This window comes from Carex rostrata, chromosome 10 (genome assembly GCF_964058835.1).
Source record: "Carex rostrata chromosome 10, lpCarRost1.2, whole genome shotgun sequence".
NCBI lineage: Eukaryota > Viridiplantae > Streptophyta > Magnoliopsida > Poales > Cyperaceae > Carex > Carex rostrata.
This window is the reverse complement of record NC_135927.1, coordinates 4,926,609-4,945,962: the sequence shown is the minus strand read 5'-3', so window position 1 is coordinate 4,945,962 and position 19,354 is coordinate 4,926,609. Positions and strand designations below refer to the sequence as shown.

At 34.4% G+C, this 19,354-nt stretch overlaps 2 protein-coding genes across 2 annotated transcripts; both read right to left on the bottom strand.

Moving 5' to 3' along the window:
• Positions 1-703: 703 nt before the first annotated feature.
• Positions 704-5,207, bottom strand: LOC144561043 (putative disease resistance RPP8-like protein 2). The gene is made up of 3 exons (XM_078310263.1): positions 4,540-5,207; positions 2,760-3,527; positions 704-1,915 (listed from the first exon to the last, which is right to left on the bottom strand). The coding sequence occupies exons 1-3, from the start codon at positions 5,160-5,162 to the stop codon at positions 709-711; spliced, it is 2,598 nt and encodes an 865-aa protein (XP_078166389.1). The 5' UTR covers positions 5,163-5,207; the 3' UTR covers positions 704-708.
• Positions 5,208-14,419: 9,212 nt separating this feature from the next.
• Positions 14,420-19,316, bottom strand: LOC144560185 (putative disease resistance RPP13-like protein 3). The gene is made up of 3 exons (XM_078309368.1): positions 18,651-19,316; positions 17,479-18,288; positions 14,420-15,769 (listed from the first exon to the last, which is right to left on the bottom strand). The coding sequence occupies exons 1-3, from the start codon at positions 19,265-19,267 to the stop codon at positions 14,578-14,580; spliced, it is 2,619 nt and encodes an 872-aa protein (XP_078165494.1). The 5' UTR covers positions 19,268-19,316; the 3' UTR covers positions 14,420-14,577.
• Positions 19,317-19,354: the final 38 nt, after the last annotated feature.

The window sequence follows — 19,354 nt, the reverse complement described above, 5'->3', positions numbered from 1 at the left end:
TTATTTTTTGACATGCACTCTAAACAAAAAAAAATTTTCTTCACAAAATTATTTAAATCAAAATACTAGTATATGTATATGTATATGTGTGTATGTGTATATGTGTATGTGTATGTGTATGTATATGTGTGTATGTGTGTATGTGTATATGTGTATATTATACATATTATAAAAACCATAATAAATGCCAAGTCATTATTAGTGTTATATTTAGACTTGTGATATCCAATTGACAAATAAAATCAAAGTTCACCAAAAAAAAAAAAATCAAAGTTATAAAAATTTACGACATTACTTCGTAAATATATCAAATATTTTATTTTTTGGCATACACTCTAAATAAGAAAACTTTTTTTTTTTCACAAAATTATTCAAATCAAAATACTAAGATCTCTCTCTAAAAAAAAAAGGGACCATGGGGCGCCCCAGCCACGGGCGGTCCGCTTGTGTTTTGGGCTGCTCGTGGGCCTGGCGGTTGGAGCATTTTTAATAAAAAATTAAATATAGGGTTATTTTTAAAATTAAGTTTTTTTTAACGATATTAATAAAAATGGCCGTTATATTACATATAGTTCATCTGTCAAAAGAATAAAATTACAGAAAATAAAAAAGCAAATTTAGATGGAGGAGACCAATTATGTAACATCTACCATGTGTACAACTAAAAATTTCATAAAAAAAGCAACCTACAGCTAGTGCACCCTATATCTAATTATTAATTACATATGTAATGCTCACGTGCTGTAGTTCAGGAGGCAGGTGAAACTCAATGCTGTGATTATATACATTGAGGCTTTTAAGATTTGGCATGCCCCCCTCTGCCACCGTTAAACTCTTCATGGGTTTATATCCCAATTTCAAGTATTGTAGGACAGGGAATCCTGCTGGACAGAATATTTCACCAGAGTTGTACAGCTCGTCGCTTAGCACCGCAAAACCTAAGAAAAGCTTTTTTAAGCTCTTCAACTTTCCAAGCTCCGGCATTGGATTTTGTGCAAAATTGGAGTATTGAAGTGTCAATTTGAGGAGGTGTGGTGGAAACAAGGTAGCATCTAAGGTGACATTCTCTGACCAATCTCCTTTCAAGTGGAGAGATTGTAAATGTTGATAATTTGGGAGTGCTTTTGGGTAAACAATCTCCATTGAGAGATGTAACCCTTCGATCCCTAGGGAGACCAGGGAAGGCAAAGTTGCAATTAGATTGGTGAATGCAATCGGATCAAAGGGATCAACACGAGTACCTAATTTACATAGGTTGCTTAAGAGGGGCAGCTTATTAGTACAATCCACCCATTGCAAGGTCTGGATATTTTTTAGCTCAGCTGTTGTTTTTGGTAGCTCGAAAATATTATCACACATCACATGCCTCAATGTATCAATTGACCATAAACCATTTGGTACATTTGGAATAAAAGTTATCGACATTCCACGCATATCCAGGGTTTCAAGAGCCTTCATACGATGAAAGGAACATTCCGAGAATGTGGGAATATCACATTCTCTTAACCTCAAGTATTTTAAGTGAACCAACTTCTCTAATCCCCTGACCAGGTCATCATCATGGTTCATAACTCCCTCAAGTACTAAAACTTTCAGTAGCCTAAACTTACGGAAATTAGGTATTTGGGTATAATTCCAGCCATCCCCAAACAATAATAAAGAACGGACATTTGTACCTACATATTCTAAGTACAAAAGGTTATTGCGTACGTGGGAATCATCAACGTCTTCCAAGGAATGAAACGAAGTACGTCGGATTTCTTTGTTCGGCTTTTTGGAATCTGATTCTTCTGACAAAACCATAACAAAGTTTTCTTCCTTGGCTTTGTGCATTGCTAAATCACGGAGAAGATCATGCACATGGCAGCACTTAATCGAATCGTTCACGTGTCGGCTTGATACTTGAATCATACTCCTAAAATAATTAATTTTGGTTTAGAAACAAGTCTGGAATACAGAAAATATTATAATCATAATATATAGATTAATTAATTACTTCCTAAATTGAATGTTAAAATTAATCTATATATATGTTGATCATTAGGATGATTGAAATTAAAATAAACAATTAATTAATGCAATCTGTTGTATAAATAATAACTTTTGAAGAGAAATATTTGAATGTCCTATATGTTGGTTCAAAAGTTTTGGAATTAATAATATAAAAAAAATCGATTTATACTTTTAAAAATTTTAATTCCTTACACAAAATTATACTTTTCCTCTGGTCTCCGAAACATCAAATTTTTATTATTTTATCCTTAGAATCGTGTTTTAGTATAAAACCGTATCTATTGTTCCTTCTGCAACGGAAGTGAAAGATATCTAATTTAGAAAAAGCTTTTGTTCGTCACACTTGGAAGAAGCTATTTATTAGTTATTTATTAGAGAAGAAATCCTAAAATAGAAAGGGGTGTATGACACTTGTAAAATAAAATAATAGATGAAAGAAACTATATTTTATCGCAAAAATATTGATTTTGTCGTAAAGACTATTGATTAGGCGTTGTAGTCTATTTTGTTCATCAGGTATTTCATTTCACTTTTATATACTTTTATATGGTAGATTTCTACTTCTTCTACTCTATTATAAATAAAAAATAAATAAAAAATAAATAAAAAATAGAGTATATATCATGTATACCTAAAATGTGTCTTATGAGATAGTTAATTTGTGATAATTTTTTTTTAATAATATTGTATAGAAGGCAGAAAAAAAAAATTAAAGGATAACGGAAAAAATAAAACATATATATAACCTTTGTAAAAGTTCGTTGAGGTAGTCCTCAGCTGTTTCCTCCAACGTTTTCCTCTCTTCTTCTGGTATGAACCCCTCCGCTACCCACATTCTTATCAGACGTCTTGCAGAGATCTGATAGTCTTCAGGAAAAAAAGCAAGATAAAGGAAGCATGCCTTCAGATTATAAGGCATATCTTCGTAGCTCATGGCAAGGACGTCCATGCATTCTCTGCCCTCTGAGTGCCAATCCATTGTTCGCAACACTCTCTCCCATGCATGATAGTTTCGGCCTTTAGTTATAAGTATACCACCTACTACTATCAAAGCTAGAGGTAACCCCTTACATTTCTTTGATAGTTCGTCGGCGAGCTTCAGGAGATCGCTAGGCAATTCTTCACTAAGTTCTTGATTAGGGTGAACCTTTTTGAGGAGGAGATCTAGGCTTTGCTTATCATCTAACAAGTTGAGTTCGTAAGGTGCCATATTAGGGTCTGCAGATATTGCAACATCGATAGATCTGCTGGTAATTAGAACGCGACTCCCATTTTTTACATCAGGCAAGGCATCTTTTAGTTGATTCCACACATCAACCTGCCATACATCATCTAGAATAATTAAATATCTTCTCCTACTTAATTTTTTATTTAGCTCGCTCACTAAATATTCCACATCTTGCTCCTTCGATACATCATCTATGAGTTGACGTAGCATCCTTTTCAAGAGTTCAGTGAGACTGAATTGTTGAGAAACTGACAGCATTATATGATATTCGAACTCTGCCCTCGCACTGGATATACAAACAAACAGAAATATACTATTAGATTGATTAATTTCTAGGACAACTTTTAACAATAGTCATCGCGGCAACTATGTGTTCTAAGATCTGAGCAATTATTTCTTAGAAAACTAATCACTATATATCTAATTAAATTTTTTTAAACCACTTAAAATATGAATGTCAATAACGAAACATATTGATAATTATTATTAACAATTAAGAGCTAATAGTAGACATCTCTCAGCGCTCAACATGAAATGGCAGTAAACACTGTTAATAATAATGATATTATCATCATCATCATCATCATCATCATCATCATCATCATTATTATTATTATGATTAATTATTCAAATACCATATTAAAAATACCATATTAAAAAATACCATATTAAAAAATACCATATTAAAAAATACCATATTAAAAAATACCATATTATTATGAAGTTGGTCCTATACCTGAAATTTTTAAAAATACCATATTAAAAAAAAAAAAAAATCAAATAATCACGAAATTCTGAAAATTCGAAAAATACTATGGCCGCATCCCGTAGATGCAGACCCCTTTTCTGGGGACCGCATCTAGGAGACGCGGACTATAAATGGGGTCCGCATCCCCTAGATGTAGCCCCCTTTTTTTTTTTTCTTTTCCTTCTCTTTGTTAGTTTCGATCAAAAAAATTTTGGTCAAAAATTTCGGCCCCTATTTTGTTTTGAATTGAACGGTGTGAGAAGGAAAAAAAAAGTGGCCATAACTAGGGGATGCGGCCCCAATTAATGGTCCGCATCCCTTAGATGCAGCTTCCAGAAAAGGGGTCCACATCTAGGGAATGCGGTTGTATTAAAATTCGAATTTTTCAGAATCAGTGGTTAGTTGGTTTATTTTATTTTTTATTATGGCATTTTTAAAAATTTTGGGTCCTATACATTGCAACCTAGTCTAACACTAACTATTGATATTGTTATTGTTGCAATTATTTATCTCATTATAATATAGTTGAAAAAGATATATCAGCACTTGCCTTTTGTATATCATATGTGCTAGTGTAGTCTTTCCTAGACCGCCGGTACCCACGATGGTTATGACGGCCCGCCTTGGTGTTTCCTCATGGCGCAACAACTTCAGAATGTTGTTTTTATCAGTATCCAGGCCTACGACTTCAGTTTCATCTACTACAGAATAAGTAGCTCTCCGAGCAGGCAATATGACTGGCTCTCCCACTATGTCTTGCAGGGCTATGATTCCATAGTTCACCCTGCTGTTCCAGATCTCTTCGAGTTCAATTTGAATGCTATTGAGCTTTGTACCAAGTTTGTGGAGCAAATGCGCCTCCCGTGGCATGTTCGACACCTTCTTGAGTTTCTGCAAAAAGCTAGGATTTTGGTTACATTCAACTTTGAGAAAGAATGTGTCGATTGCGTCCTCGATGCGATATGCCACATCACGGAGCTCATTGAGCCAGTTCTGCACCCTCTCATCTCCTTTGCGTTTGGAATTGGCATCTCTCAGGCAGCACTGGATTCGGGTTAGTTCACGCTGCGCCTTTTTTACTTTCTCCCCAACCCCACCCAAGAACTGAATTTCTTTCGCGATGATATTAGCAAGCTTGCGGACCACCATATTCACTATAACCGCCTCAGCCATTTCTCTCTCTCTTTGAAAATAAATGTGCACTAGTATAAGAGGATATTATTAGCTAATGCTGATGACTATGCTAGGCAAAGATAGTGTGATTATATAGGCGACCTACTCGAAACCAAACTGATTCTATGTGTAATTGCAAAAATTAATTTAATTTCTAAAATGCCCGCTTGGTGGTAATATCAATTTTATACCAGACAAGCTCTCAATTTTGTTTGGCTATATTATTATTTTATGAAAGGTCAGCTTGAAATATTTACAATGTCCTAATCTATTAATTATATAATTGTTAGAGGAGACAGACCAACTGAGCTATCATTATCGTCAATAATATAATAGTAAATTTTATAATAGATGAATTCATCTGTTTGATTCCCGAAATTTTTAAAAATACCATATTCCAAAAAAAAAAAAAAAACCAAATAACCACGAAATCCTGAAAATTCGAAAAATACCCTGGCCTCATCCCCTAGATGCGGACCCCTTTTCTGGGAACCGGATCTAGGAGATGCGGACCCTCTTTTTTTTCGTTTTTGTTTTCTTTCTCTCTGTTATCCGAAGGTCAAACATGGCAATTGGTCAAATATTTCTGCGTATTAGATGGCTTGAATTGAATTGCCGCTGTACGCTGTACCATAAGGAAAAAGAAAAAAGAAAAAAAAAGGAGGGCCGCAACTAGGGGATGCGTCCCCCATTAATGGTCTACATCCCCTAGATGCAGTCCCCAGAAAAGGGGTCCGCATCTAGGAGATGCGGTCTTGTCAAAATTTGAATTTATTAGAAAACGTAGTTATTTGGTTTATTTTTTTTTTGGGTATAGTATATTTTAAAATTTCGGGTTTGATTCAAATTATTCACATCAAATCCACTGTGATCTTCAAGAACTTTTTTTTTTTTCCAAATTTGATCAAGAAGTTATGCATCACCTTTTCAAGTATGATAGTAATTAGAAAGATTATAAATACGCCACAAGATTAAAGAACATCTAATATAAAAACATCTTACATGATGGCACATGCAATTAATTTAACGAGCTCTATATTTTAGAAAGTTTTTTAGAACATATAAAGTCCGTGAATCCTTTCACAAGGCGAGTCATGGGATATTTTTTTTTAATCCTGTATCTATCGATCAACTCTGTTTATTCAATTATTAACCATTATTGAGAAATTTGTACTAATTTAGTTTTTAGTATAATGACCTAACATAATGTACATTACTGTCATGTTTCAATTTTTTTTGTAGATTTTGTTTGTTAAGGATATATTTCAAACTTTCTTGTTTGCTATGTCCTTTTCTCTTTCTTTAAGTATGCAATATATGACTTCATCATCTTCATTTGAAAAGTCTTTATTCTCTAACAAGTTGGGAGTAAGCTAGAAATGAAACTCAACCGGAATCAGCAACACAGGGACTTCCCAAGATATATGTCACCCATCCTAGTACTGACTCACCAAGCCCATAAGCTTTTTTTTTTTTACGTGAGGATTTCATTTCCATAAGCTATTTTTTTCTACTACTGACTCACCAAGCCCATCACTAACCCTCTTCCTTTTTGTTGATTTGGGACAGGTTGTGTAGAAACTACACAGACGGAGTTAATAAAGTATTTTTACCTTTCTTTTTCGCTTTAAATTACATGAGCTATTCTTTGACTGAAAGAAAGGATATCCTGGTTTGATTTCAAATCTGCATGTTTCAGACCAAAAAATAATTGACTGAAGAGCAATTATGTATAATTGGCATGATTATCTAAATTATAGAAATTTGATAAAACATCTTGACATCATTTATTGCTTTTGATTTTTATTTGTTGTGCATGATGATATTCTACATATTTAGTCTTTTAGTTAATCTTGAAATAAACTAATCGCTCAATCAAATTGAGAGATCTGCTTTGGGCGCAATGCAACTATTTTGGTTTTTTTTTTTTATTGACTAGAGCTTATATCTACCTCTTGGTAGATCTCACTTTTGTCTGATTTTAATTTTAGAATATTGTTATGCAATTTTGGTTTTAGATCTTGTTGTGATCGATGTCCTCCATCATAATAGATATTTTTTTTACACCAGAGATCCAACCATTAAATTGATAAAAATGAAAAATATATTGTGATTTACAGAAGAAATTATCTTCAAGTTGTTCCTAATTAATAACCTTATACTTAAATTCACAAAATCAAAGAAAACAACTAATTTATCTCTTAAAAACACAGTAATTAATCTAGAACTACTCTCAATTTCTGTACACCGTAATTATTTTATATACGTGAGATGTTTCATCTATTATTGTCAATCTATGTTCTAAAATTGGACAATCCATCGAATTGTTAGTTCTTATATCCATATTCCAAATATCAAAGGATTTGTCGCTTGGGTATATTTAACAGGAAGGAGCACATGTACGTATGATTAGTTTAATAATATGATTGAGTGGTAAGATGAGCATGAGACATGGGAAAGAGATCGACGTACGCATCTGTCAAATATTATGATCCAACAACTCATGTGTTAGTTAATTATCTCCTATTATTGTTTAGTGCATATGAACAGCTGCATAGACAGATCACAGATGCGATCTGAACTCAACTAATTAATCAATTGAATTAAACAAATGAAGAGATATATATTGTAGAGTAGACCTCGAAATGTTGCATTAAGTTTGACTAATAAATTATAGACAAATGAGTAGTTGAAAGTTGGCAGTTGGCACTTGTGGTTTTCTATGGCTAACCTGTGCGATCATGTTCGATCTGAAACGCTGACAAATTTTATATATTTAAATAGATAAAAGACTAGTTGAAGCTCAGGTATAAATCCTGTCTATATATACAAAAACAAATATGTCTTAAAGGCCAGGATAAAATTACTTAGTAGCGTTGATATTCTCGCTAATATTCCATCTAAAATAAACATATCCTCAGAAATAATTACCTCAATGTTTTAATTCTTGACAATACTCATTCGTTTCTTCGTCTTTAAAACAAAATTTTGTAAATATATTATATCCGAACTAAGAGAAAAATTTCCTGAGCTATCATGCAAGTTTTTATATCCATATCCTAATTTGATGTCAAATGATTTGTCTGTTCAGTATACTTCAATATATCAATCAGGCCAGCACATGTATTTTGTTTTACATTGCGCATTTATCGGATACATATTGATATTTAACAGAATATCAACTATTGTCATGCATCATTAGGGCAGTTCCATGCATCATTTTCCAGCTGCTACACATGCATACCACACCAATTGGCACACCCAACAACTGCCAGTGCAACAACTCGTCGAAATCAACGGAATTAATTAACATATGAAGTAGACCTCGAAATATGCTATTAAGTTTCATTAATGAATTCAAGACATGTTCTGATAAGCTGGCACACATGCATCTTTTTAAATTAAGCAGCACTTTTTTTTTTTAAGGTTAGCGGCTTTAAATGCCTACTAATAATTTGATTGATAAAAAACATATTTCTAAGCAACTCTAATTCCTAAATCTACTTCTTTATTCTCATGAAATTTTCTAAATCACTCAAAATTACTCTAATCGTCATTAATCAACCTCTAAATTCTTAAATCTACTCTTCTAATTCTACTGATATAAACTCATAATCACTCTAATACTTTAATCCTCATCTCACTTCATAATCGGATCCGCTCTTCCGACCACTACCGCACTCCGACGATCAGATCTACTAACCGTCACGCAATACTAACATAACTCCGCCGGTACCTGGTACCGTCAGGTTGAAGCCCTCAAATGCTCCTGTCAGACCCATCTCAGCAACCGCATCAGCAGCAACTGTCGAGGGGACTCGCAATGAGATCATCAACAAACAAACCTCACTGGCCGCATCATGACTGATACCTCCTTGCGCCATCTCCTCTCACGGCAGGTCACTCTCTATCCTCTCCTTAGCCCGAGGTGCACCCATCGCCTCACCCTCAGCTCGAGGTACGCACATCTCTCTCTCTGTCTCTATCTCTCATTTCCTCCCCTCCCCTCACCCTCCTCTCCGATCTGATGCGGAGGGAAGAGGCGAGAGAGGGGAGAGTAGCGGCATCGGAGTCAGAGAGCTAGGGTGACGGAGTGGGAGGTGGCGGCTGGGCTAGGGTTTGGGTTTTTTGAAATCGTCAAAATTCGCTCTGGCGAAAGAGCGACCACAGTAACTTAATTTATTGAATAATCAATTAAGCAGCACTTGTATAATTTTAATTACTTCAGATTGCTACCGAACACCAACTTCTAGTGTAGTGTAGTGACAAAGGTAATTAATTTCCGATTGACAATGTCTTGCAAACATATGAAATTGGGAGATTTAATTCTATGTACGTATGTCTTAAGAAAAAGAGATTGTTATATTATATCGGCAATGTATATAATTAAAAAACTTGTTGTTTTGAGTATATTAATAAGGCACGCACGCATGTTGTTTATCCTTCAGAATTTGAAGCTCAATATCGACTCAGGCATTCAGGTAAAATCTTTAGTAGTCAAGCAGTCACATCCCCTCTCAAAATCAAGAGAAATTGACCCCAATTATCTGTGAAAGGTTCATATTTTGGCTCAGTTCAATCATGTTGATCACTAGACACCATTAGACCACTAACTATTAATTTGTTGATTATGTGTGTATTCATAATGAAAATAACAAATTGCAAAATGGTGTAATCTTTTGTATATTTAAGAGATCTTGATTTGGTGTGTATTAATTACATAAGGAGATCTTTTGTTCAGAAAATGAAATGCACATAGCAAGCACGGTTTCAAAAGAATAACTGTGTGCAGTTAGTGGTCATACACAGTTATTCAGTACGATCCGTGTATTATAAGGTTTTTTGTTTTTCACGGCTCTTTGACTACCATGTAAACGCCTCTTCGACTCCCCCTACACATTATACACTGTTTCTTCTAGCAAACCGTACGTGTTTGATTATTGTATATTATACACAGTATATGTTATGGAACCGTGTATGAATAGTCCTTAGGGTTTTCTCTTTTTTTGTGTCTTCGATCACTGCCCTATCGTTAATTCCCACCACTCTCACGTCTAATCGTATAACTTTCTCTCCTATCTCTCTCTCTTCTTCCTCTTTATAGTTGTCGATCTATCTTCTCCCTTCACACTCTCTCTCTCTCTCTATTAGGGTTTCAGCCCCCTCCTCTTTCTCTAAAGAACTCTCTTGAAACCAATCTAGCTAGGGTTTACAGACCACTTTGTTGTTTGGTTTCTCTAAAGAACTCCACTCGGATCAATTTGAATTTTTGCTTGCTTGCTTTGTTGTTGTGTGTAATCGAGGACTGGCCAGGATGCTACTTCCTGTCACCCGCCTTGGCACCATGCATTCTCTATATAATGTTGCGTCAACTGTCTTGCCTTTATCTTATCGGATAAATTTTTCGTACCGCTCTCAATCAGACTAATGAGATTACAATCTTCTATTTAAATTTCTTCAACATCCCCTTCACATATGTTTCTTGAGACACAAAAATACAAATTAATTTATCGTCTCACTTCTAACCCGAGAAAATAGGACGTGTGCAAATTGGTCATCCCAATTATTTTCCATATAAATCAAATCATATACAAGGTTACATATAAAATATCATCTATATGCGTTGTTACCTCCAGAGATTAGTAGAGACTGTTACTAAGTGAATTTATTCATGTAAAATTTGCATATTATAAAAGATTAATTGGTTTTTATTTATGTAAAATGTAGTGCCTAAAAATGTAATTGGTTTTAATTTAAATTTGGATCTCACTGACTAATAATAACATATTAAACGCCAGATAAATAATTAACACCAATTTTTCAAATCTGATTAATTTATGGAGTCACGAGGCAATTTATAATTAATTAAACTGTTAAACGAGAGCTCTTGATACCATTTTCATTGAGTATACCCACTTTTATTAAAAAATACATAAATATATTATCAAACAAGATATTAAAAAAAAGTAAAAACAAAAAAAAACATTTTAATTCTTTATAAATTTATGTAAGGATCAAATATGACCTTAAAGTTTAAATTCCCAGTGCTATACTAACGAAGCAGCTCTTCAATGGGCCACGTTTTAACAAACAACAACCATCCACCCGGCCCACAAATTAATTTTCTAGTGCAGTTTAAAATCTGAAATTGTTGGACCTTACATAAAACTGTTAAAATCAAATTTTTTAGTGCTATTCTTGAAGCAGCTCTTTAATTAATGGTCCACATTTTTAACAAACAACAACGACAAATCCAATCACACCCCTTTTATGTTAAAAGAAAAGTATACTGTCCCATTAATCAGATTGGATATCTCTTTCCCTCAAAAATGTACTTGAAATTTAATTTTAAGATATCTCCAGTTTAGCTCAGAAATTCATGTTGCTATCTGCCAAAACCTATTTGAAGGTTGAGCATAGTGAAGAACATTGCTATTGTGAGGATAAAAAATATTTTCGCATGCTGTAAATTGTGCGTTTCAGATGCAGTGGCAGATCCAAAGAGATTCAGATATAGGCAACTTCTGGATTCTGAATTTTATTTCGATTCGGTGGTATTTTTATTTGTGTCTATTCCTTAGATGAGAATAAGAAGATTTAATTCACCACTCAACAAAAGAAAATTGTGCATAAAAGAAAGTTAGCCAAGACTGATTCGCAGAAAAGAAAGAAAAACAAAAAAAATGGTGTCTAGTCCACTACCCCGTTCAGAAAAATTGCTGATTTGCCAAGGAAAAATGAGGTCCACTACTACGCTCTGATTCACTAGGAGAAAAAAAAATGATTTGCGTCACTAGAAAGGAAAAAAAAAGACGATGCGTTTGGCGTCACCGCTCACCAGAGGAGAGAAAAAAGACAATTTGCATCGCCCCCTCATTTCACCAAGTTGGCCCTCCGCCCCAACTATTCTCCTCTTTCTTTCTGACTCTTTCTCTTCTCTGATTCTTCTTTGATAAGTGATCGAATTCTATTGTTTTTTGTGCCTCTGATCTCTACTCTTCTCAGTATTTTGTGCTCATCTCTGATTGAAATTCTGAATCCACCTCGATCTGTTCAGATGCTTTTCTCTTCATTTATTGTGTATGGTATCCTAAAAGATTCAAATTCATATCTTCTGAAGTAATTCAAAATTTGAAGTTGATTCCTTGACATCTTGGGAATAACTATTTCCGTGGTCTTACTAACAACATATAAGTAATTTTTTTATCATCACCTTATTCTTGTAGTTTTCATCTATCCCCTCTAAAGCTATAGGTACGGTGGAGCTCCAATATGAACCAGAGACAACGGAGGCATTGAGTATGAAAAAAAAGAGCTAATATTAAATAAACAAATGAAGACATAAATATAATGTAAAATAGCAACGATTCGTATGAGATTACAAGGGATAATTAATTCAATAAAATTTATTAAATTTCTTTATATTGAAAAATCAGTCTTTGGTCTAGAAGCAAAGACAATGCTCTTCGTATGGGTGATCGCAGGTTCAAAATCCAGACAGCAAAGATAATTTCCAGCTATAAACAACTTTTAGAAGAAATTTATCGAACATAATTTCAGCGGTTTGAACATCACCACTTTTTCAATAAAAATTAAGTAACGAATTGGTGACCGGTACACAGTTATTGAGTCCTAATTTAACCACAAAGAATGGAGCTATTGACCGATACGACCTGCCCCAATAGTAGCACATGAAAGAAAGAACATTGGAAAAATTGAACTGAGTTGGAACAATGTATTAACAGCCTCTCTGAACGAACCCAGTCGGTTGAACCTGACAATCATGGTGGTCCACGAGACCGAGTCTCTCTGGGGCATTTTGTCAAACAGTTATTGTGCTGTGTTGATTCTGCCAGCCTTGGTGTGCATGGAAAGAATGAAGTTCCAGGAGATGATATCTCTGTTAGGCATTTCATCGAATAGTATCTGGGCATGAGAGAAGAATTAGGGAGCAGATGTCGCTTCCAAACAATAATTTATTTTAGGGGAATTTGGTTCCATGTCACCTCAAAATGCTGAATTTAGCAAAATGTCATTTCAAAATTTTGGTTTTGTTAAATACCACTTCAAATCTCATTTAGTAAGGAAAATATCACAATTAACAAATTGTTATACATTTGTAATAAAAAAATAAACATAATATGTTGTATTTTGAATAGTATTTTTGTATATTCCAAAAATACCCTCACTCTTTCCTTTGTAACCCTTAATAGGTCCAATCAGAAATTCATCTCCTCTCTTTGTCTCCACCACACCGATCGTTCTCCACCATAGCCGAGCCTCCCAGTCGCAGTGGTGAGCCTTCCCAGTCGAAGCCTCCCTAAAAGTAACAAAAAGCTTAAAGATCACGCAGTCGATGCTGGAGACGCAGACCATGTTCTCAGTCGCAGTGGGTGACCAGTCGAAGTGGTGAGCCCAGTCGAAGCTTAAAGATCACGCAGTCGCAAGTGGACCATTGGTGTAGAATTTGGAACATAAGAGCTTAAATTTAATAAAATTTTGTGGTGTTTTCACTTTGAAGCTTGAGAGTCAAGACTTAGGCAGAGACAAATTAGAGGTTATCTTGCCAGTTGGGTTGTCGTGTATATTTGGATTGTCAATTTCAATTTTTGGGTTTTGCTTGTAGAAAGGCGATTTCAGCCATTGGATTTACGGTTCTTGGTATAGTGAACAAACTACTTACCATTGTGGTTAATTTACTGGTTTGGGATAAGCATTCCAGGGTGGTGGGAACAGTTGGACTTTTGGTATGTGTTTTTGGGGGTGTTCTGTGCCAACAATCAACAACTAAACCCAAGGCTGTGTCTGAGGAGACGACTCAGGAGGTGAGATAGATGACGAAGAACAGCAAGCGTTGATCGAAATGCAAATTGAATTGAAATACAAATTTAATGCCAAGGGGTGGCGACTTGGCGTTCATCTGGTGGAGAAATCGCATTTCTAAGGAGAAAAATAAATTTTCATCAAGGCTATTTCAGTCACTTCAGTTATACTATAAATTGTTAATTTAAAATTATACATTAATATGATATTGTGACATTTTCTTTAATAAATGAGATTTGAGGTGATATTTAACAAAACTGAAATTTTGGAATGACATTTTGTTAAATTCAGCATTTTGGGGTGGCATGCAAACAAATCTCTCTTTATTTTACCACTCAAAATACAGCTATTAATATATGTATCCTGATAATAAATAACTAAAGAATGAAAATTAAAACTACACAAAAATTGTAGGATGAAGATCAACCCGTAAGTAGAAAAACAACAATCAAATTTTCATATAATTCATCTGTCAAAAGAATAATTAAAATTACATAAAACAAAAAAGCAAATTTAGGAGGAGGCGGCCAATTATGTAACATCTACCATGTGTAAAACTAAAAATTTAATAAGAAAAGCAACCACCCTATATCTAAAAATTATGTTCAAATGTAATGCTCACGTGCTGTAGTTCAGGAGGCAGATGACACTTAATGCTGCGTTTAAATAAATTGATGTATTTAAGATTTGGCATGGTCCCCTCTGCCACTGTTAAACTCTTCACAGACAAAACTCCCAATTTCAAGTTTTGTAGGACAGGGAATCCTGCTGGACAGAATATTTCACCGGAGTTGTACAGCTCGTCACTTAGCACCTCATGTTCTAAGCAAAGTTTCTTTAAGCTCTTCAACTTTTCAAGCTCCCGCATTGGATTTTGTTCAAATCTGGATCCCACAAGTGTCAATTTGAGGAGGTGTGGTGGAAACAAGCTAGCATCTAAGGTGACATCCTTTGGCCATTTTCCTTCCAAGTAGAGAGATTGTAAAAGTTGATAATTTGGGAGTGTTTTTGGGTAAACAACCTCCATTGTGAGATACCATGAATCGATACTTAGGGAGACTAGAGAAGGTAGCGTTGCAAGTAGATTAGTGGTGAGGTTGAGAATTGGATCACCCCATGATGGAATATAAATACCTAATTTACACAGGTTGCTTAAAAGGGGCATCTTCTTATTAAAATACACCCATTGCATGGTCTGGATATTTTTTAGCTTAGCTGTTGTTTCTGGTAGCTCGAAAGGCTTATAACACATCACATGCCTCAATGTATCAATTGACCATAAACCATTCGGTAGTTCAACATCATTTATCATTCCTCGCATATCCAGGGTTTCAAGAACCTTCATACGATGAAAGGAACATTTCGAGATGGGAATAGTACATCCTCTTAACCCCAAGTATTTTAGGTGAACCAACTTCTCTAATCCCCTGACAAGGTCAACATCATGGTTCTTGACTCCCTCAAGTACTAGAACTTTCAGTATCCTAAACTTACGGAAATTGGGTATTTGGCTCCAGCCATATTCCCCAAACAATAATAAAGAACGGGTATATTGTAAGTACAAAAGGTTATTGCGCAGGTGGGAATCATCACTGTCTTTCAAGGAATGAAACGAAGCACGTCGGATTTCTTTGTTGGGCTTTCTGGAATCTGATTCTTTTGAGAAAACCATAAAAAAGTTTTCTTCCCTGGCTTTGTGCATTGCTAAGTCGCGGAGAACATCATGCACTTGGAAGCACTTGATTGAACCATTCACGTGTCGGCTTGATACTTGAATCATACTCCTGAAATAGTTTTGGCTTATAAACAAGTCAGAAATAGATAAAATATTGTAATCAAAGTATAATTGTACACTTACCGTGAACCCTAAGTGTACAATTATAAATCCATTACGACCGCATTATAAACCCTAAACCGTAAACCCTAGAGTAGGGTCCACATCTGCTAGATGCGGCTCTATTTTTTTTTACAAAGTCTGAGAGATTCTCAGAGTTGATACGAATTCAAATTTAAGTTATAACATATTATTTTATTTTATCATTATTTTTTACCGAAGACCCTAGAAGTTTATTCATCTATATCCCTAAATTTATTTTTATTACGAAATGTCCAATAACATGTATATTATTTTATTTTATTTTTTATTATTTTTCACCAAATTAAGACCCTAAAAGTTTATTTGCCGATAGTCCTAAATTAATTTTTATAACAGAGTAGTCCAATAACGTATATATTATTTTATTTTATGATTATTTTTCACCAAAAAATCTAGAAGATTATTCGTCGATAACCCTAGAAGTTTAATTTAGAGCTATCAGTGATTAAACTTCTAGGATTTTCGGTGAAAAAATAATCACTAAATAAAATAAAGTAATATATCTGTTGTTGAACTTCTTTGTAATAAAAATAAATTTAGAGATATCGGCAAATAAACTCCAAGTTCTTTGGTGAAAAATAGTCACAAAATTAAATAAAATAATATATATGTTATTAGACTTCTTTCTAATAACAAATAATTTAGGCTATCAGCGAATATTTTTTGAGGGTCTCTTCTAAAAAATAACCATAAAATAATATATATGTAATTGGACTTCTTTGTAATAAAAATTAATTTAGGGCTGTCAGTAAAAAAACTTCTAGGATCTTCAGTGAAAAATAACTATAAAATAAAATAATATATTATAACTTAAATTTGAATTCGTATCCTCTGAGAATATCAGACTTTGGAAAAAAATATGGCCATATCTAGTGGATGCGGTACCCAGTAATTGGATCCATATCCTTTAAATGCGGTCGTGGTTGATTTATAATTGTACACAAATTATGGTTTTTTGGTTTTTTTTTTTTTTTTGGAGAAATGATATTTTTAAAAAAGTTCGGTTAAAAGTGTTGGAATTAATAATATTAAAAAAATGATTTTTACTTTTGAAATTCTGATTCCTTATATACAAAATAATACTTTTGCACCCCCTAGTCTCTAAAATATCAAATTTTTATTTTATCATTAGAATCGTGTTTTAGTACCAAACCATATCTATTGTTTCTTTTGCAACGGAAGTGAAAGATGTGTAATTTAGAAAAAGCTTTTGCTGGCACTATTTAAAAAAAAAAAAAAAATTAGAGCACACTTGGTAGAAGGTTTTTCAGGAAGAAGCTATTTATTAGATAAGAAATCATAATATAAAGGGGTGTATTATATAATAATAGATGAAGGAAACTATATCTTATTACAAAAATATCGATTTTGTAGTAAAGAGTATTAGGCGTTGTAGCTTATTTTGTTCGTTAGGTATTTCATTTCAATTTTATATACTATTATATGGTAGATCTCTACTTCTTCTACTCTATTATAAAAAAAAAATGAAGTATATATCATGAATACCTGAAATGTGTTCTATGATAGTTAATTTGTCCTAAAAAAAATTGTAATAATATTGTATAGAAGACTGAAAAAATCTAAAGGATAAAAGAAAAAAATAAAACATATTATAACCTTTGAAAAAGTTCGTAGAGGTAATCCTCAGCTATTTCCTCCATCGTTATCCTCTCTTCTTGTGGTATGAACCCCTCTGCTACCCACATTCTTATCAAACGTCTTGCAGAGATCTGATAGTCCTCAGGAAATAAAGCAAGATAAAGGAAGCATGCCTTGAGATAATAAGGCATATCTTCGTAGCTCATGGCGAGGACGTCCATGCATTCTTTGCCCTTTGAGTGCCAATCCATTGTTCGGAACACTCTCTCCCACGCATGATAGTTTCGATCTTTAGTTGAAAGAATACCACCTAGCACCACCAAAGCTAGAGGTAACCCCTCACATTTCTTTGATAGTTCATTGGCAAGCGTAAGGAGATCGCTAGCCAATTCTTCGCTAGGTTCTTGATTAGGGAGGGCCTTTTTGAGGAGGAGATCTATGCTTTTCTGATCATCTAACAAGTTTAGTTCGCATGGTGCCATAATAGGGTCTGCTGATTTGGCAACATCGATAGACCGGCTGGTAATTAGAACGCGACTTCCATTCTTGTCATCTGGCAATGCATTTTTCAGGTGATTCCACACATCAACCTGCCATACATCATCAAGAATAATTAGATATCTTCTGCTACTTAATTTTTTCTTGAGCTCGCTCATTAAACCTTCCACATCTAGCTCATTCGGTACATCATCTATGAGTTGGCGTAGCATCTTTTTCAAGAGTTCAGTTAGATTGAACTGCTGAGAAACTGACAGCATTATATGATACTCGAACTTTGCCTTCGCACTGGATATACAAACAAACAGAAATATAGTATTAGATTTATCTCTAGCACAATTTTTAACAATTAATAGTCCTCACGGCAACTATGTATTCCAAGATCTGAGCAATTATTTCTTAGAAATTAATAACTATCTAATTAAATTTTTCCGAACCACTTAAATATATTAATGTCAATAGCGAAACATATTGATAATTATGATTCACAAATAAGTTAACCGTTAATAAATACTGATAAAATGATATTATTGCTGTTGTTGTTATTATTATTATTACTAATATTAGTATTATTTTATTATTTAAATTGGGAATTTAGGAAACACTGTTAATAATAATGACATTGCAACCTAGCTAGTCTTGCAATTATTTATCTCATTATAGCATAGTTGAAAACGAAATATCTCACTTGCCTTTTGTATATAATATGTGCTAGGGTAGTCTTTCCTATACCACCGGTACCCACGATGGTTATGACGGCCCGCCTTGGTGTTTCCTCACGGTGCAGCAACTTCAGAATTTTGTCCCTGTCAGCATGCAGGCCTACGACTTCAGTTTCGTCAACTTCAGAATAAGTAGTTCTCCGAACAGGCAAGATAACTGGGTCTCCCACCGCTATGTCTTGCAGGGCTGTGATTCCATAGTTCAGCCTGCTCTTCGAGATCTCTTCGAGTTCATTTTGAATGCTATTGAGCTTAGTGCCCAGTTTGTGGAGGAAATACACCTCCCGGGGCTTATTCTTGAGTTTCTGCAAACAGGTATGATTTTTGTTACATTCAACTTTGATAAAGAACATGTCGATTGCATCCTCAATGCAATATGCCACATCGCGGAGCTCATTGAGCCAGTTCTGCACCCTCTCATCTAGTTTTCGTTTTGAATCCGCATCTTTCAGGCACGACTGGATTCGGGTTAGCTCACGTTGTGCCTTTTTGACTTTCTCCCCAACGCCACCCAAGAACTGAATTTCTTTCGCAATGATATTAGCAAGCTTGTCGACCACGATATTCACAATAATCGCCTCAGCCATTTCTCTCTCTTTTTGGAAATAATGTGCACTAGTGTAAGGGGATGTTATTAGCTAATGCAGATGACTATGCTAGGCAAAGATAATGTG

Bases quoted from the DNA above. Each gene is read 5' to 3' on its own strand.
- LOC144560185 (XM_078309368.1), bottom strand. From the start codon at position 19,267: ATGGCTGAGGCGATTATTGTGAATATCGTGGTCGACAAGCTTGCTAAT. The intron at 18,289-18,650 runs GCAAGTGAGATA...AAATTGTGCTAG, and splicing joins GCACATATTATATACAAAAG to AGATAAATCTAATACTATAT. The intron at 15,770-17,478 runs GTTATAATATGT...AAACTATTTCAG, and splicing joins CTCTACGAACTTTTTCAAAG to GAGTATGATTCAAGTATCAA.
- LOC144561043 (XM_078310263.1), bottom strand. From the start codon at position 5,162: ATGGCTGAGGCGGTTATAGTGAATATGGTGGTCCGCAAGCTTGCTAAT. The intron at 3,528-4,539 runs GCAAGTGCTGAT...TTGTATATCCAG, and splicing joins GCACATATGATATACAAAAG to TGCGAGGGCAGAGTTCGAAT. The intron at 1,916-2,759 runs GTTATATATATG...TAATTATTTTAG, and splicing joins CTCAACGAACTTTTACAAAG to GAGTATGATTCAAGTATCAA.